The 14221-nt window shown below is 48.2% G+C and overlaps 1 protein-coding gene across 1 annotated transcript in view; it reads left to right on the forward strand.

The window, feature by feature from the left end:
• The first annotated feature begins 2764 nt into the window (after positions 1 to 2764).
• SHC4 (SHC adaptor protein 4) overlaps positions 2765 to 14221 on the forward strand; it is a 109824-nt gene continuing 98367 nt past the window's right edge. Inside the window, exon 1 of the mRNA XM_006208368.4 lies at positions 2765 to 4131. Coding sequence (XP_006208430.1) covers positions 3547 to 4131 — 585 coding nt within the window. The 5' untranslated portion in view covers positions 2765 to 3546. The remainder of the gene's footprint in view (positions 4132 to 14221) is intronic.

Here is a 14221-nt window from a genome sequence, read left to right on the forward strand (position 1 = left end):
ACACTGTGGTCTGAGCAGAACCCTGCTTTCCAGGGGTGGGGAAGAGAGGGGTTAATGTTCTCTGATGATTTAATGACAGTAATGGTTTCTCTTATCTATTATTCATATTTTCACTCGTGGCAATCCTGTGAAGGCTTTAGGATGAATTTTTTAGTTATGCTCTCCAAAGAGGAGCAGGGAGAGAAAAGTAACATTAGTGAGCACCAGGTGGTGGGAGTTAGGTTCCTACACACACTGGCGGGTATCCCAGCAGGGAAGGTCACGCAGCTGAAGCGAGTCGGCGCTCAGCTCCACACTAGACCCACTGTGGCGCTTGCACAAGCCAGGGACAGAGTGGCTTACTACAAACTCGGTGCCTTGACCTTCTCTTCCGCAGCGTGGAGGTGACAGTTCTGGGATGGAGGCTTGAGCTGTCCGGTGCCCTGGGAGGCAGCAGCCCAGGCTTTGCAGACGGTCCGAGCTGCTGGAGGGATCCTGGCATCATTGTTCAACATCCAGGGGACCTTGGCCAAGTCACTGAACTTGCTCCGGGCCTATTTTCCATGTCTGTAAGGCGGCAGCAATGAAAACAGTGCCAGCCTCCAAAAGTTGCTTTAGTGATTGAATGTGAATGCAGGTAAATGGTCTTTTGTCCCGTAATGAGTAGCTTTTATTAATACTATTTTCATCATTACTAATTGAAGAGGATGTTCTAATATCCTGGGGAAAAGGAAGCCATCTGCCTGGCCCACCCACCTTCCTGGAATGGAGAGCTACTCAGTTAATAAGCCTGCTCTGGAGCTATTGGAGCAGCTTTTCATCTTCTGCCTTTGGGCTGAGAGCTGCCCATTTCTCACCCCCCAGTTGCATATCTGGTTTCTTTTACCCTCATAAAAGGCCCCAGCAGAGACGCTATAAGAACCAAGTTCTCCAGCGTCCCCAGGCACAGAGAAGCAGCCCACAGTGCCCATGGCTGCTTTCTTCCCCTACCTGGTCCCATTTGGTACACACACACACACACACACCTTTCTAGTACCCTCTCCTCCTGAGGAGTGTGGACTGATCTAAGCCCCTGGAGTCTGACCGGCACAATGCCTGCCTGGGTGAGTCGGCTCCCCCGAGCACTCTGTCCTCCAGCCATGAAGGCCTCAGCCAAGATTCACATCAGCCAGGTGGGCTCCCGTTGTTTCCTTCCTTCTCCAGGCCCACACAGTTGTTAGGAAATTGGAGGTTTTGGGGGGACAGTGTTGGCATTTTCAGCTTCTCCTCCTTTGTGCTAATTTTTCTTTTTAGTTGCCTAGGATGGTGTAGACTCTACTCTGTATGGGGTAAGAGTACCAGCTTCATGGGCAGGTGACCCTGGTTCAAAGGGCTTCTCTTTGTGTTGCCCGGCATGTACTTGGGGAGGCAGGCACTGGGTGGACATGGTGCCAAGGGCTCTACAGGGATTAGGATTATCTCCTGAGCTCTTATAACGTCTTCATTAGATGGCTGCTCCTAACGTGAGGGCATTCAGGCACAGAGAGGTAAAGGAACTTTCTCAAGGAAGCATAGCATGGGGTCTGTGACAGCAAGGAAAGGACCCCTGGTGGGGAAAGAGAGAGGCGGAGAAGAAAGAAAAAGGGGAAGATTACTTCACAGTCTTGCCTCCTCAGCCCCAGGGATGTGGAGTCCAACTGGCTTAGCCACTCCCCACGAGTTTGCCAGGAGGAGGTGTGGGGGCAGAGAGGAGGTCAGTGAGCACTGAAGGGAAGATTTATGAAGATGCAAAAAGGCCTTCCCCAGGAAAAACCATCCTAACAGGTTTGGCAAACAGGATGTGAAAAGGTGCATAATTTCTGTGGGGGAGCAGGACGGCGGGGAGGATGCCTTTTCCGTGGCAGTCACAAGGAACCATTTAATTCAGAATCTGCGTTTGGATCCTGAGGGAGCGCAGGCCACCCGAGTCATGAATACACATGAGCCTAATGCTGCCTTGTGGGCAATAAGACAATGAAGGTGGCTGCCGGTTTTAACGTTTGAATTAATGAACCATTTCAGATACAAGAGCCTTGGCCCATCGAGAAATAGAACCTTCAGCAGAGATTTTTCTTGTCTCTTCTGGTATGTGATTTCCACATCCTCCCGGTGTTTCAGCCTTTTCCTCCTCTCTGCTCCTACAAGAACCTGCATTTCCCTGTCTCGGCTCCCTTCCTGGCTTCCTGTGTGCTCAGCCTCTTGCAGTTGTCATCACGTCTTCAGAATGCATTTGATAGGTACAGGAAGCTGCACCAGACGGGAGATGGAACCAGCAATCAATAAAAAAAAACTATGTTTCTAAGAAAAATGCATCACGGGCTTCTCACGGGAGTTGTGTACCATATGTCCTAATAATATCCGTGGAACAATGGATCTAATTTTTAGCTCTTCTGCTTGGCTTTCCCTGTCATCTTGACAAAAAAGAAAACAGACCTTTTAACCTGCTGCTGCCCGGCTTACAGATGATTTATAATAAATATTGCCTTTCCCTTTAACCCTTTCATCGGATATCACAAAATAAAATCTCCCCCTTCTCTCCCTCCAGCTTTATTTCTCCTGGCTATTAGTTTAGTATATTTATGGTGCATGAGTCATCAAGCTGCTGCCTGATTGGATAAAAACCAAGCACCCCTGAGACCATCAGTCAATTACAGCTATTCTCAGCTTCATTCACAGATTTATTAGCTTGCACACACACAGAGAAATTCATTCAGCAAAGTTCATTCATAAAAATTTCAACACTGCGTATCATCCTGCACATCTCAGCCTTCTGTTTGCGGATAGGCTCCTGAAAGAAGCTCTGAGAGGAGTCCGGGAGGGAGGAGAGCTGCGAGCCCGGGTGGACAGGCTGGGAGGGGGTCTGAGGAACACGGAGCGATCACAAGTCCGTGAAATAATGCGGAGCAGCTCCTGCCACTAGTACTTCTGGCTTGTGGCCCAGACGGGATGCAAGACAAGATCTTCCAAGAGAGGGCAGCCATCAGAAGAAATGAACTCAGGCAGAAGGGCCTTTGGCTCATATATACATCTTCTTTTTTTCCCTTTTTTAAATGAGCAATCACTGGAACACAGAAAGGGTTAATAGGCCAGTCGTTGCCCCGCCCTATGGGAACCGGAGGGAGCAGGTTTGAAAGTTCCTGTGTGCAGAAGGGGCGGCTGGGGGTGGGGGGCGCTAAATATTTCTGCAGGGCTCCTGCACCGCCCGCGATGCGGCGGGACCGGCTGGCCGGTGCTCCGCCCGGTTCCGTGCCTAAGAGTTGGTGGTGAGCGATCCCCGCCGCCGCGAGGCTGGGTGCAGGCTTTCCCAGCGAGGAATCCAAGGCGAGGACACCGAGTGCCGCCGCCTGGGCCAGGGAGGGACTGGAGGCGTTTTCCCTCAGGCTGTCACCCGCGAGGACCCGGAGCCCAGGCGGGCGAGGGCGAGAGCAGAGTTAGAGAGGTGGCTGCCGCGAGTTGCCCGGGGAGTGGAGGCATTTGCTTTTCCGTTCCGTTTATCTATCAGGCAAGGCGATTTATGCAACAGTATCCTGTTTCGGCACCGCCAAGGCTATGCGAGAACGCGGTCAGGACAGCCTGGCAGGACTCGTGCTGTATGTAGGACTCTTTGGGCACCCCGGGATGCTGCACAGGGCCAAGTACAGCCGCTTTCGGAACGAGTCCATCACGTCCCTTGACGAAGGCAGCCCCGGAGCCTCCGCCGGGAACAAGGGCTCGCCGCAGCCTCCCTACCCGGCCCTGGCACCTCACCTGCCTGCTGAAGATGCCACCTCGGCGTCCCAGGAGAGCCCCACCCCACTGTGCACCTTGATCCCTCGCATGGCCAGTGTAAAGCTGGCCAACCCATCCACCTTGCTGAGTCTGAAAAACTTTTGCTTGGGTACCAAAGAGGTACCTCGGCTGAAGCTCCAAGAAAGCCAGGACCCGGCCCCCAGCAGCCCAGCTTCCCCTGAAACCAGTCTGAACAGGACCGGGCCAGCACCTCTGCCTCAGCAGGACTCGGTGGGGCACAGGGCGACCTCTTTAACTCCTGATGCCCACCCCCTTCCTGGTCCTGGGGAGCCAACCCCTGGGAGCAGGCAGGACAGGCACCTTCTGCAGCACCTGCTGGGGATGGGCATGAACTACTATGTGAGGGTAAGTGCATTTCCCTCTCTGCACTCCTTCTACAAGGGCATCTCCTCTGCTTTCTGCAAGGTGCTACACATCACCCGGCCATTTGGGTGAGACATCGTGTTTGAAAAGGTTTGCATGAGACATTGTGTAACTAGACCAAGGGGAGGAGGGGAGCTGGGCTTACAGGTTTGCCTACAACTGGCTTGTATTGGAGTCACACAACTTACAAAAGGGCATGAATCGGTGCTAACTTGTAGTTAGTTGTAGCACGTAATTGCCAGGTGGAGGGGCAACCTCTGATAGAGACAGCTGAGATGTGCCCACTGGATTGCGCATCCTGGCTAAGGAGAGTCAAGAATTTCAAATCTGATTAGTGATTGAGACCCAGTAGGTTATACTGGCCATAGCGTTTCAGTAGAGATTTTTGTGCTAGAGGAATGTACGATCTGTAAGGGACTTGAATTATTTTTTAAAACAGAATTCAGCATTTAACAAACACTTCTCAAAACATGGCTGAGTCTCTGGCCTTGTGCTCGGAGCTAGTCTTAGGTGCACATTTTTCTTGCCTTTGTTGCCTATGCTGTAGCAATTGGGCCTTGTCCACGAGCTATGGGCAAAATCAGGGTCCTTTTTGGCCTTGCATCTGCCTTTGCCCATTCCAGATCTGGTGAAAGAAGAATAGAAGATTCTGTTCTTGGCCTCTGCCCTTCTAAGAGCTCACATTTCAATCGGGGAGACCAACACTCGCATGTGAAATAGTAAGAGAACAATACTTAGCAATAGACATCTAGTGTGAGAATGCTGAGGGAATTCAGAAAAAGGGTGAGGTGCTGGTAGTCTGGGCTTCATTCATATGGGAAACCTTCAGGAGAAGGTACATCTTGGAAGAGCTATCAGATCTTTATTGGCAGAAAGGGGGCGATTCCCAGCAGGGCCAGAATATGTGCAAAGTCCAAAAGGCCTATGTCACTGTGGGGGCTTCAGGGGAGCATCAGGCTGAGCTTGACTGAAGAAGAGGGGGAATGCTGGAGGGTAGTGAGTGACAGAGAGCACGGCTGGCATGTAGTTGGTGCTCAAACAAACACGAGTCGAATAAAGACAAATGCAGATCTTGGGTAGCCTGGGGAGGAGGGCAGCAGTTGACCAAAGCTCTAAAATGCCCAATGGGGAGTTTGTAAACAGGAACCCTCATAGGTTTGTAGGCCAACTATGACTTGATGAAAGCTGTTTCAAGATGAAAGATCGGTCTGTGAATTTATTTGAGGTGGATTAAAGCAGGGAAAAATTAAAGCTTGGGAGGCCGGTAAGAAAGATACTCTGGGAGTTTAGGCTCAAGTGGTTGGGAACATGGCTTAATGTGAAGATGAGGGAAAAGAGGAATGTAAGAGCCTCTGTGAGAAGCCTTTACCATCTTGGGTGACTGATGGGATCATTTCAGATCAGAATACAAATCGCAGAATGGTGAGCATTTACTGAGCACTGGGTAGACTGCTGAGATTATTGTTTATGGAGGTTGTGGATGATTATTGGTAAAGGGTCACGAGGAGTAAAAATAACTTCAAGATTAAGCCTCAGAATGGGATTGGTGATGTCCACGACAGAAACAGAGTGAGCTGGGAAGGGGATCATGCCAAGTTTGCTTTTGACATACTGTGTTTGAAGTAATGATCTCGAAGTGGTAGTGCTTTGTAGGTAGCAGTCGTATAAGACTAGCACTCAGACGGGAAGTCTGACCTGAAGGTAGACATTTGAGAGATCGTCCAATAACTGTGCCACAAACACACAATTAAGATCTCAAAGAAGGCCGAATAATGAATGCTGGGAGGGTGGCCGGGAAAGCAGGCTAGGGGCAGCTTTGGTGAATTGATAACTAAAACCTGCAAGGAAGATACATTGATGGGACACTCAGCTCCTGTGCTCCCTCTCTCAGGGTGACACGGCTCATAATGGAAAGAGTTTCATGTATCTACTAAAATTTCATGGGCGATTCTCATTTGTTAAGCTTAAGCGTCTGCCAAGCCCTCATGGGAAAACGAGTGGCTCCGCATACCCCTGCTCTGCATCTGCCTTCCCACCGCCTGGACATCCTCTACCTTGTGCCTTGCCTCTCCTTCCCTCTTGTACCTCCTTCATCTCCTCACACCCACACGCCCGTACAGTTGTCATTGTGAAAGGGTTGCTGTGTGATCTCTGTTTTCCCCAGGGAGGGTCTCCGCTGGCATTTTAGATTTTTAATGAGGACACCCTCTGTCTTTTCCTGGCCATGGTAACTGACCCTGGGGAAAAGTGCTGACCCCGTGACCCACATGAGCCAATGGACAAACTGTGTTGCTAGTGGACAGTGACATGAGACTCCAGTTAACACCTCTGTTAGGAAGTCAAAATACATGGAAGAACCTACTTTATTAAATTTTATAGAACCCTAACTTTGCAAGATGGAAGGGACTCAGAAGTTATCAAATTCAATGCCTCTCTGGAGAAACAAGCCCAGAGAAGTGACTTTTTTTAAGACCACACAGGTGAGTCAAAAGGAGAGTCAGATCTCAAACCCACGTCCCCTGCACCATTCTTTGCTCCTTTCACCACAGGTTTTCATCCTGGTTGAGATTCTGCTCCTCAGAATTCTTTTAGATGTAAACCCATTTTAAAAAATGAAATGCTAACCTATTAGTTTACAGTAAAAAATATTGTGCCAAGTGAATCACAATTGTGATCCCATCTGTGGAAAAATGCACATAGAAAGATTTAAATCAAAGGTTGCTTGGTGATGGTGGAATCAGAGCAGAGACGTGAGGGAGACATTCTTTTTTAAAATGTTTATTTTATTGAGGTAACCTTGGTTTATAACATTATCTAAGTTTCATGTATACAACATTATATTTCTACTTCTGTATACACTACAGCTTGCTCACCACCAGAATATAGGTTCTGTCTGTTACCATACGGTTGATCCCCTTTACCCATTTTGCCCCCTGCCCCTTCCCCTCTGATAACCACTGCTTTGTTCTCTGTATCTGTTTGGTTTTGTTTGGTTTGTGTATTCATTTAGTTTACTTTTTCTATTCCACATATGAGTGAAATCATATGGTATTTGTCTTTCTCGATCTGACTTATTTCACTTAGCATAATACTCTTAAGGTCCATCCATGTTGTTGCAAATGGCAAGATTTCATTCTTTTTTATGGCTAATAATCATACACACACACACACACACACACCCCACACACACCTTCTTTATCCATTCATCCATTGATTGCTGCTTGGTTTGCTTCCATATCTTGGCTACTGTAAGTAATGCTGCAATGAACAGAGGGGTGCATGTATCTTTTTGAATTAGTGTTTTGAATTCTTTGGTAAATACCCAGAAGTGGCATTGCTAGACTGTATGGTAGTTCTATTTTTAAATGTTTGAGCAACCCCCTTACTGTTTTTCATTGTGGCTGGACCAATTTTCATCCCCACCAACAGTATATGTGTTTTCCCTTTTCTCCACATCCTCACCAACACTTAGTTTCCTTTCTGATAACAGCTGTTCTATCAGGTGTGAAGTGTTAAGGGATTCTTGACGGCTGGTGGACACGGGGGCAACTCTTGGAGGCAAAAAGCAGCCATATATTCTTCTTTCTTGTCTACATCATGTGACTCCTCCTCTCCTTTCCCAAGTTTATTTGATTATTCATTCACTCATCTTTTCAACAAATATGTGTTGCGAACCCACTAAGTGACAGGAACTGTTCCAGGCCTTGGGGATACATCAGTGACTTAGGAGACCAGGTCTGAGCCCTCATGGAGCTTACACTCTAGGGAGTGGCAATGAGCCTTGACTGAATAAACAAGTAAAGATAATATGTCACGTGAAATAAGTGCAAGGGAACAATAAAGCAGGGAAGTTAGAAAGTCAGTTACTTGGAGGAAGATGGTGGGTAGTGTCTTCCTTTTGGGTAAAAATGGCATAGTTAGAGCTAATTTTTATTTTGTTTTCTTGCATCTTTCATCTTCACAGTAGGGACTGTATTTGCTGTCTGCTCTAAGTTAGAGTTGACTTTGGGTTAAATATCCTTTTTAAAATGACTTTTTTTGGTCTCATGATGTAGAATCGGTTATACAGCTGAGACTATTTGATGAATCCTGAGCACCTATTTTTGAGTAACTTTCATTTAAGCTCAGACTTTGAACCCCCTGAAGGTCTCTCAGGGAAGATGGGCTAGCAAACCATTCCTGGAGAGATACCTAGTCAGAAATGGACAGGCAGACTGGGTCTGGGCAAAGTAGTGAGGTGGGTGAAATGTTTTAAATGGGGCCAAATGGTGACATTTGTACCCACCATGAGGTTAATTTCACTTCTTTCTGGGGTCTTCCCAGTTGCCTGGCAACTTCATCCAGCACCAGACATTCATGTGGACGCTCCCAGGTGCCCGGCAGTGTCTGCAGTGAGCGTGGAGAACATGCAGCATGACCAGTGCCCCCATCTCTAAAGTGAGACAATTGGTCTGTATGGCCTTGAAGGTGTCCCCATCACCAACATTTTTTTCTCTTCTTCCCGTTTTATTAAGATATAACTGACACACAGCACTGTGTAAATTTCAGGTGTACATTATAATTATTTGACTTACATATGTTATGAAATGATTACCACAAAAATTCAGTGAACACCTCACATGTTACAAAATAAAGGAAAAAGAAAAAAAATTTTTTTCTTTGCGATGAGAGCTCTTCGGATTGACTCTCCTAACTTTCATGTATAACACAGAGCAATCCAGTCACCAGCATTTCAAGGCACTAAGGCTCCTTTCTCCACATGGGAGGTCTTTAAATGTCAGTTTCCTTTCCCACATCCAGTCCCCAGGTTGCCTACAATTTAGTTCAAAGACTAAAAAAACCAGAGGCAAAGAAACTCACCCTGACAGGACTGCCCCATGTAAGCACAGGAGTTCTCACGATAACCTGAGGGAGGCTGTTTCCTCCAGGTGAGGACACTGAAGCCCCAGGAGTGTGTTGTCTACCACACGCTTTACGACTTAAGTAAGTAGCAGATTCAGATCCAGGTTTGTCTCACTCCAGTGCTTGTCTCCCTCCCACCCTCTCACCTTACCTCCGAGCAAGGCCGGCATCCCTGCAGGGTTGTGAACAGAGTAGCGCATGTGAAGGACCACGCTGTGCAGCAGAGCTTCGTTACAGGACCAACCCACAGACCTGGCCTGCTTGTCTTCATCTGCATGATTTCAGTCTCCTCGCCTCAGCCCCACCCAGCCCAGCCATTTCCACAGACCATACTAGTATCTTAGGGCTGTTGTAATAAGTGGCATAAACTGAGAGGCTTATGGCCACTGAAATTTATTCTCTCTCAGTTCTGGAGGGTAGAAGTCTGAAACTGAGCTATGGGCAGGGCCATGCGCCCTCTGAAGTCTCAAGGAGAGGATCCTTCATTGCCTCTTCTGGCTTCTGGTGGCTGCCAGCAGCCCTTGGCATCCCTTGCTTGGTAGGTGCATCCTTCCAGCCTCTGCCTCCATCTTCACATGGCTTTCTCTCCTGTGGGTCCAAGGGTGCACGGCATTGGGTTAGGGCCCACACTCATCCATTACGACTTCATCTTAACTTGCTTATATCTGCAAAGACTCAACTTTCAAATAAGGCCACATTCATAGCTTCTGGGGGTTAAGGCTTCAGCTTATCTCTTTGAACAATGTAATTCAACCTGGAACAGTCCCCATGAACATTTATTGCAGTGTTTTTGCCCACAGAGACTTTCTCAGGTATTGGACTCATCAGGTTTGTGTGCAAATATGACCTTTTATACTTCCTTTATAAATCTCGCAGCGTATTCTTACCATCCGTCCTCCCTTGGCTGACGTTGTATCCTAACACTGAGCCTTTAAGCTAGTCCTGGTCATTGTGTTGCTCCCACTAGATGTGGGCCCTGGCACTGCAGTGTTCTGTCTGCACCAGCTGTCCTTCTGCAGGAGAGCACTGGCCTGGGAATTATGAACTCTGGGTTGACGTAACGGCTCTGACACCGACCAGCTGTGGGACCTGGGCTGAGTCATCTCACCTTCTCATCTGCCCATATTTAAAACCAGAAGTCTGAACAAAATGCTACCTAAGATCCTGAGACTCCAGGTCTCCTTCCTTTCCTACTGGTCTGAAATCTCCTTCTCTTAGTATCTCTTTTGGTTAGAAAACAGATTCAGGATGGTGTCCTGAGGGAAATAATGTTTAACATCTTTCTCTTAGTAGAGAGGAGAAGGGATGTCCTTGGCATTCTCTTACTAACCCTGAGCTGGCTTCAGCTGCAAAGCAGAAATGTTACACTGGCAGGGGCATAGGTAGTCCACTCTAGAGAGGCAGTGAGAGAGGAGTCATGGGGAGCAGCATCCGAGTGCAGGATTCCAGCGGGGAGTGGAGGGTAGGCAGGTGCAGGGCAGGGGGGGGGCAGGCCCCACTGAATGGTGGCGGCCTGCACTCTGGGACTGCGGCACGGCTCACATGGTCTAGCCGATCCTGCCATGCCGGGGCTTGGCGTCCACTCTGAGGTCTGTAGGAGCAGCAAGAGCTAACCCTTCTCTGTTCTCTCTGGACAAAAGTGATAAGAGAAAAAGGCCCTGCCACACACATGGACAGTCTGGTAAATTCTAACCTTGAAAGAGGAAGATTTCTAACTCTGGGAAACCCCTGATGAGACTGTCCCACAGTTTACGCAAAATAAAGGCAGACTTGAGTGGTGTGGATCAGGTGCCCACAGCTAATGGAGGTGACCTTCTGCCTCATGATGGAACTGTCAAACTGTCACACTGGGAAACTAGGTTGGCTCAGTCCAATCCAGGTGATGACATGGTACTGTCTTTAAAGTAATATGAAAATGGAAGTGAGAGGAAAAGCCACACTAGGGAAATGACCCCAAAGGGTTTCAGAAGATGAATGAAATGGGGCCAGTCCGTGCACGTTGTACAAGTTCTGGTCCAACTTGGACAAGGTGCCGCCCACAGGGACCTCCGCAAACAGAAGGGTAAAACTGGCAAAGCCAATGCACTGTGGTTCCCTTGCTCTCTTTTTTCTTCTCACTGCTTTTTAAAGATAGTTTTCCTACTAGATAAAAAAAGTGTTCATTCTGGTCTTTAAAAAAAGACATGCACTCGGTATTTCAATCAAGTAGACATCTTTGGCATAGCATATTTAGTTTGGGGAGTGAGGAGAGGTGAAGCAAGACAGAGGTCAAAAATAGAGTGTTGTAGACAGAACTGGGAGGTCTTGTTTGGGTTCCATCGTGAAGTTGCTGTGTGACTTGGGGCAAGTCACTTCACGTCTCTGAGCCTGTTTCCTCAACTGCAAAATGAAGGTTTTGGACCTGGTGATCTCTAAAACTCTTTCTTCCAGTTAATGCTCTAGTGCTGAAGGGTGGGCAAGGACCAGTCAGATCAAGGGATGTGTGAGGGTTGAAGAAAGTAAGAACAACAGGTCAAATCTGCCAGGATTTTCCTAAGTTCTAGCAGAAGCCACTTCTACGTCTACTTCAAGAAAGAAACAAGAAGGAAGTATAATAACCTCACCGCCAAATTGTCAGTTTTAGCTGGAATTATTTCCTCCCATTTGTGTGACATCTCTTTTAACCACCAGAGCTTAGGAAAAAAAGGGAAATTAGCAGGGGCAGATAGTCTCCTAAAGGCAGGAGGCACCCCTGCATCTAGACCTCCATGTGCCCACTGACATCTTTACCTGTTCTGGGAGCCTCTTGCTGAGAAGCCAGCCTCCCTCGCTGCCCCTGCAGCCATTCCCCTCTGGAGGCCCTGCACTTCCCTGGAGCCTGGCCAGGATGCAGGTCTAGCTCAGAGACACACCGGTATCCACAACCCATCGCCTTCCCATCCATGTATGCCCCTGAAGAACAGGGATGGCAGAGGGCTGAAGCAAGTTCATGGGAAATCCAGAAGCAACCAGCAACCACAGGGGTGATGCTGGAAGGACGACACTGCACAAGGGCTCGAAGGAGAGGGTAAGACACTGTCTGCCAAGGATTCTGAAGGAAGATGCCACCAGTTCATGGGAAGAGTTGGAAATGATACTGCCTGTGGGTGTGATACGTGCCTGTGGGAGGTTCCTGGGACTGGGACAGGGAGAGGGGAAAGGACGCATAGGACAGGCAGTGCCTACTCAGAAGAGAATCTGGAACACAGAGGTCAGAAACCAGTAGTTTAGTGACAGGTTTTGTTTGGTCAAATTAGAAAAAAAAAAATAATTCTTTTGGATTAGGGCCAACATTTAAAAACCAAAAATTTCCATATAAAACTCTGAAGTTCTGGCTTCTTAGAAGAGTTGGCAGCACCAGGCGGGCCATCTCACGTGTCAGCAGGTGACCAGAGCTTGGTCCTGAACCACAGTCCCATCAACCTGTCTGCCCCTGAGGGTAGCTGAGTCCCACCTGGGACATTGTCTTTCATTTTCCAAATCAGAATTCCTGGGAGAGAGGCTGAGAATGTCTTCTTCCTGGTTAGCATACCAGGGCTTCTTTCTCTCATGCGGCAGGACAGAGTCCTGGGGCTGGGGACACCCACGAGACAGGGGTCCAGCCTTCTCAACTCAGAGAGCCCACTCCCATCCTAACAAAGTTGCAGAGTTAGGGGTCGTGGGGCTCTGGGACGAGCACAGGCCGTTCCTGTTTTGTGAAGACATGCCAGGTGAAGTTGGTTTTTACGTCACCTCTTTGGGACAATGAATTTTCCCAGAGAAATAACGTTAAAGGTCGATGAGCTTTCTCATATGGTTAGGGAGAGAAGGAAATGAGAAATAGATGTAAAAAGCTTAGCACAGAGCTTGTCACATGGTAGGTCCCAGGTGGAGGGAGGAGCATGAACTTTCAAAGGTCTAGGAGTGCCTTTGGGCAAAATAAAATTTGAGGTAGACGAAATTTGGTTTTGGAGTTTTACCGTGTCCCTTTGGCATCCTTTCTTCTGGCCAGCAGTGCCACCCTGCTGGAACTTTCTTCCCTAAGCCTTTCCCACGGTGCTCCCCAGGGCAGGCCTGCCCTCTCCTCTGAAGTTGCCTGCTATTTCTTTACTAGTCAGCGTTCCTCTTCCTTCAGTGCAGCAAAGTAAAAAGCACCTGCTTTCGGAAGCATATGTATTACTTCATCGGATCTTCACTGCAGGATTTCCCAAAGGTTTCTGAGAGCCAACTGTATCAGTTAAAAATGCTTTTTAAAAGCGAAGATTCCCTCCCCCTCCGGCCCCCAGTCCTGGACTTGCTGAATCAGAATCTCTGAGGCTGGGGCCCACAAGCCTCCATTCGAAATGAGCTGCCTGTGTGATTCTGATGCACAGAAAAGTTGAGGACTTCTGCCGAGTCCGGTCAGTGCAGTGGTTCTCAGCCAGCGATGACTTTGTGACTTAGGGGACATTTGGCAATACCTCCAGGCATTTGTGGTTGTCATAAAGTGGGAGAAGAGGAAGGAGGTGCTACTGGCTTATAGTGACTAGGGGCCAGGGATGGGGCTAAACACCCAGCAGTGCACGGGGCAGCCCCCACGACACAGAATCTCAGCCCGGCGTGTCAGTAGTATTGAGGCCAAGGAATCCAGAGTCAGAGGGCTGAAGTGCACAGACCTGGGATGTGCATCAGGAGGTGAGTGTGAATGGAAGACTCGACCCCTGATTCAGCATTTGACTCCTGAAAATCTAACCTCAGTTACTTCTAATTTTCTCAGGTTTTCTTCTTTATTCTCTCTTCCACCCACAGACTCTCTAACTGTAGTTCACTCTCTCACCTCCACCCAAACAGTACTTCTGTGGCAGGAATGAAGCGGGCGCACTTCGTTGTTATGATGCAGTTGTAGGTCAGGTGTGTCCTCACTGGCAGCAGATTCAGCCTTGACTCAGGTGCGCTCTGGGCTAAGCGTCATTTATAGGCTAACTTGGTATCCTACCATTGGTGGTACCTTCATTTCCAGAGGGAAATGCATTCAGAGTTTTAACATCTAATTTACAAGTAGGTTTTAAAAACAGACTCTGTCTTGGGGTTGGAAACGTCCTCTGGTTATAGGGAAAGAAGTCCCAGAAAACAAGCAGCTTGAGCAAAAAGCCCATGTGCTATAAAGTAAAACCTCAGAAATCAGATTTTTCCC

The sequence above is a fragment of the Vicugna pacos genome, chromosome 6 (assembly GCF_048564905.1).
Source record: "Vicugna pacos chromosome 6, VicPac4, whole genome shotgun sequence".
Classification (NCBI taxonomy): domain Eukaryota; kingdom Metazoa; phylum Chordata; class Mammalia; order Artiodactyla; family Camelidae; genus Vicugna; species Vicugna pacos.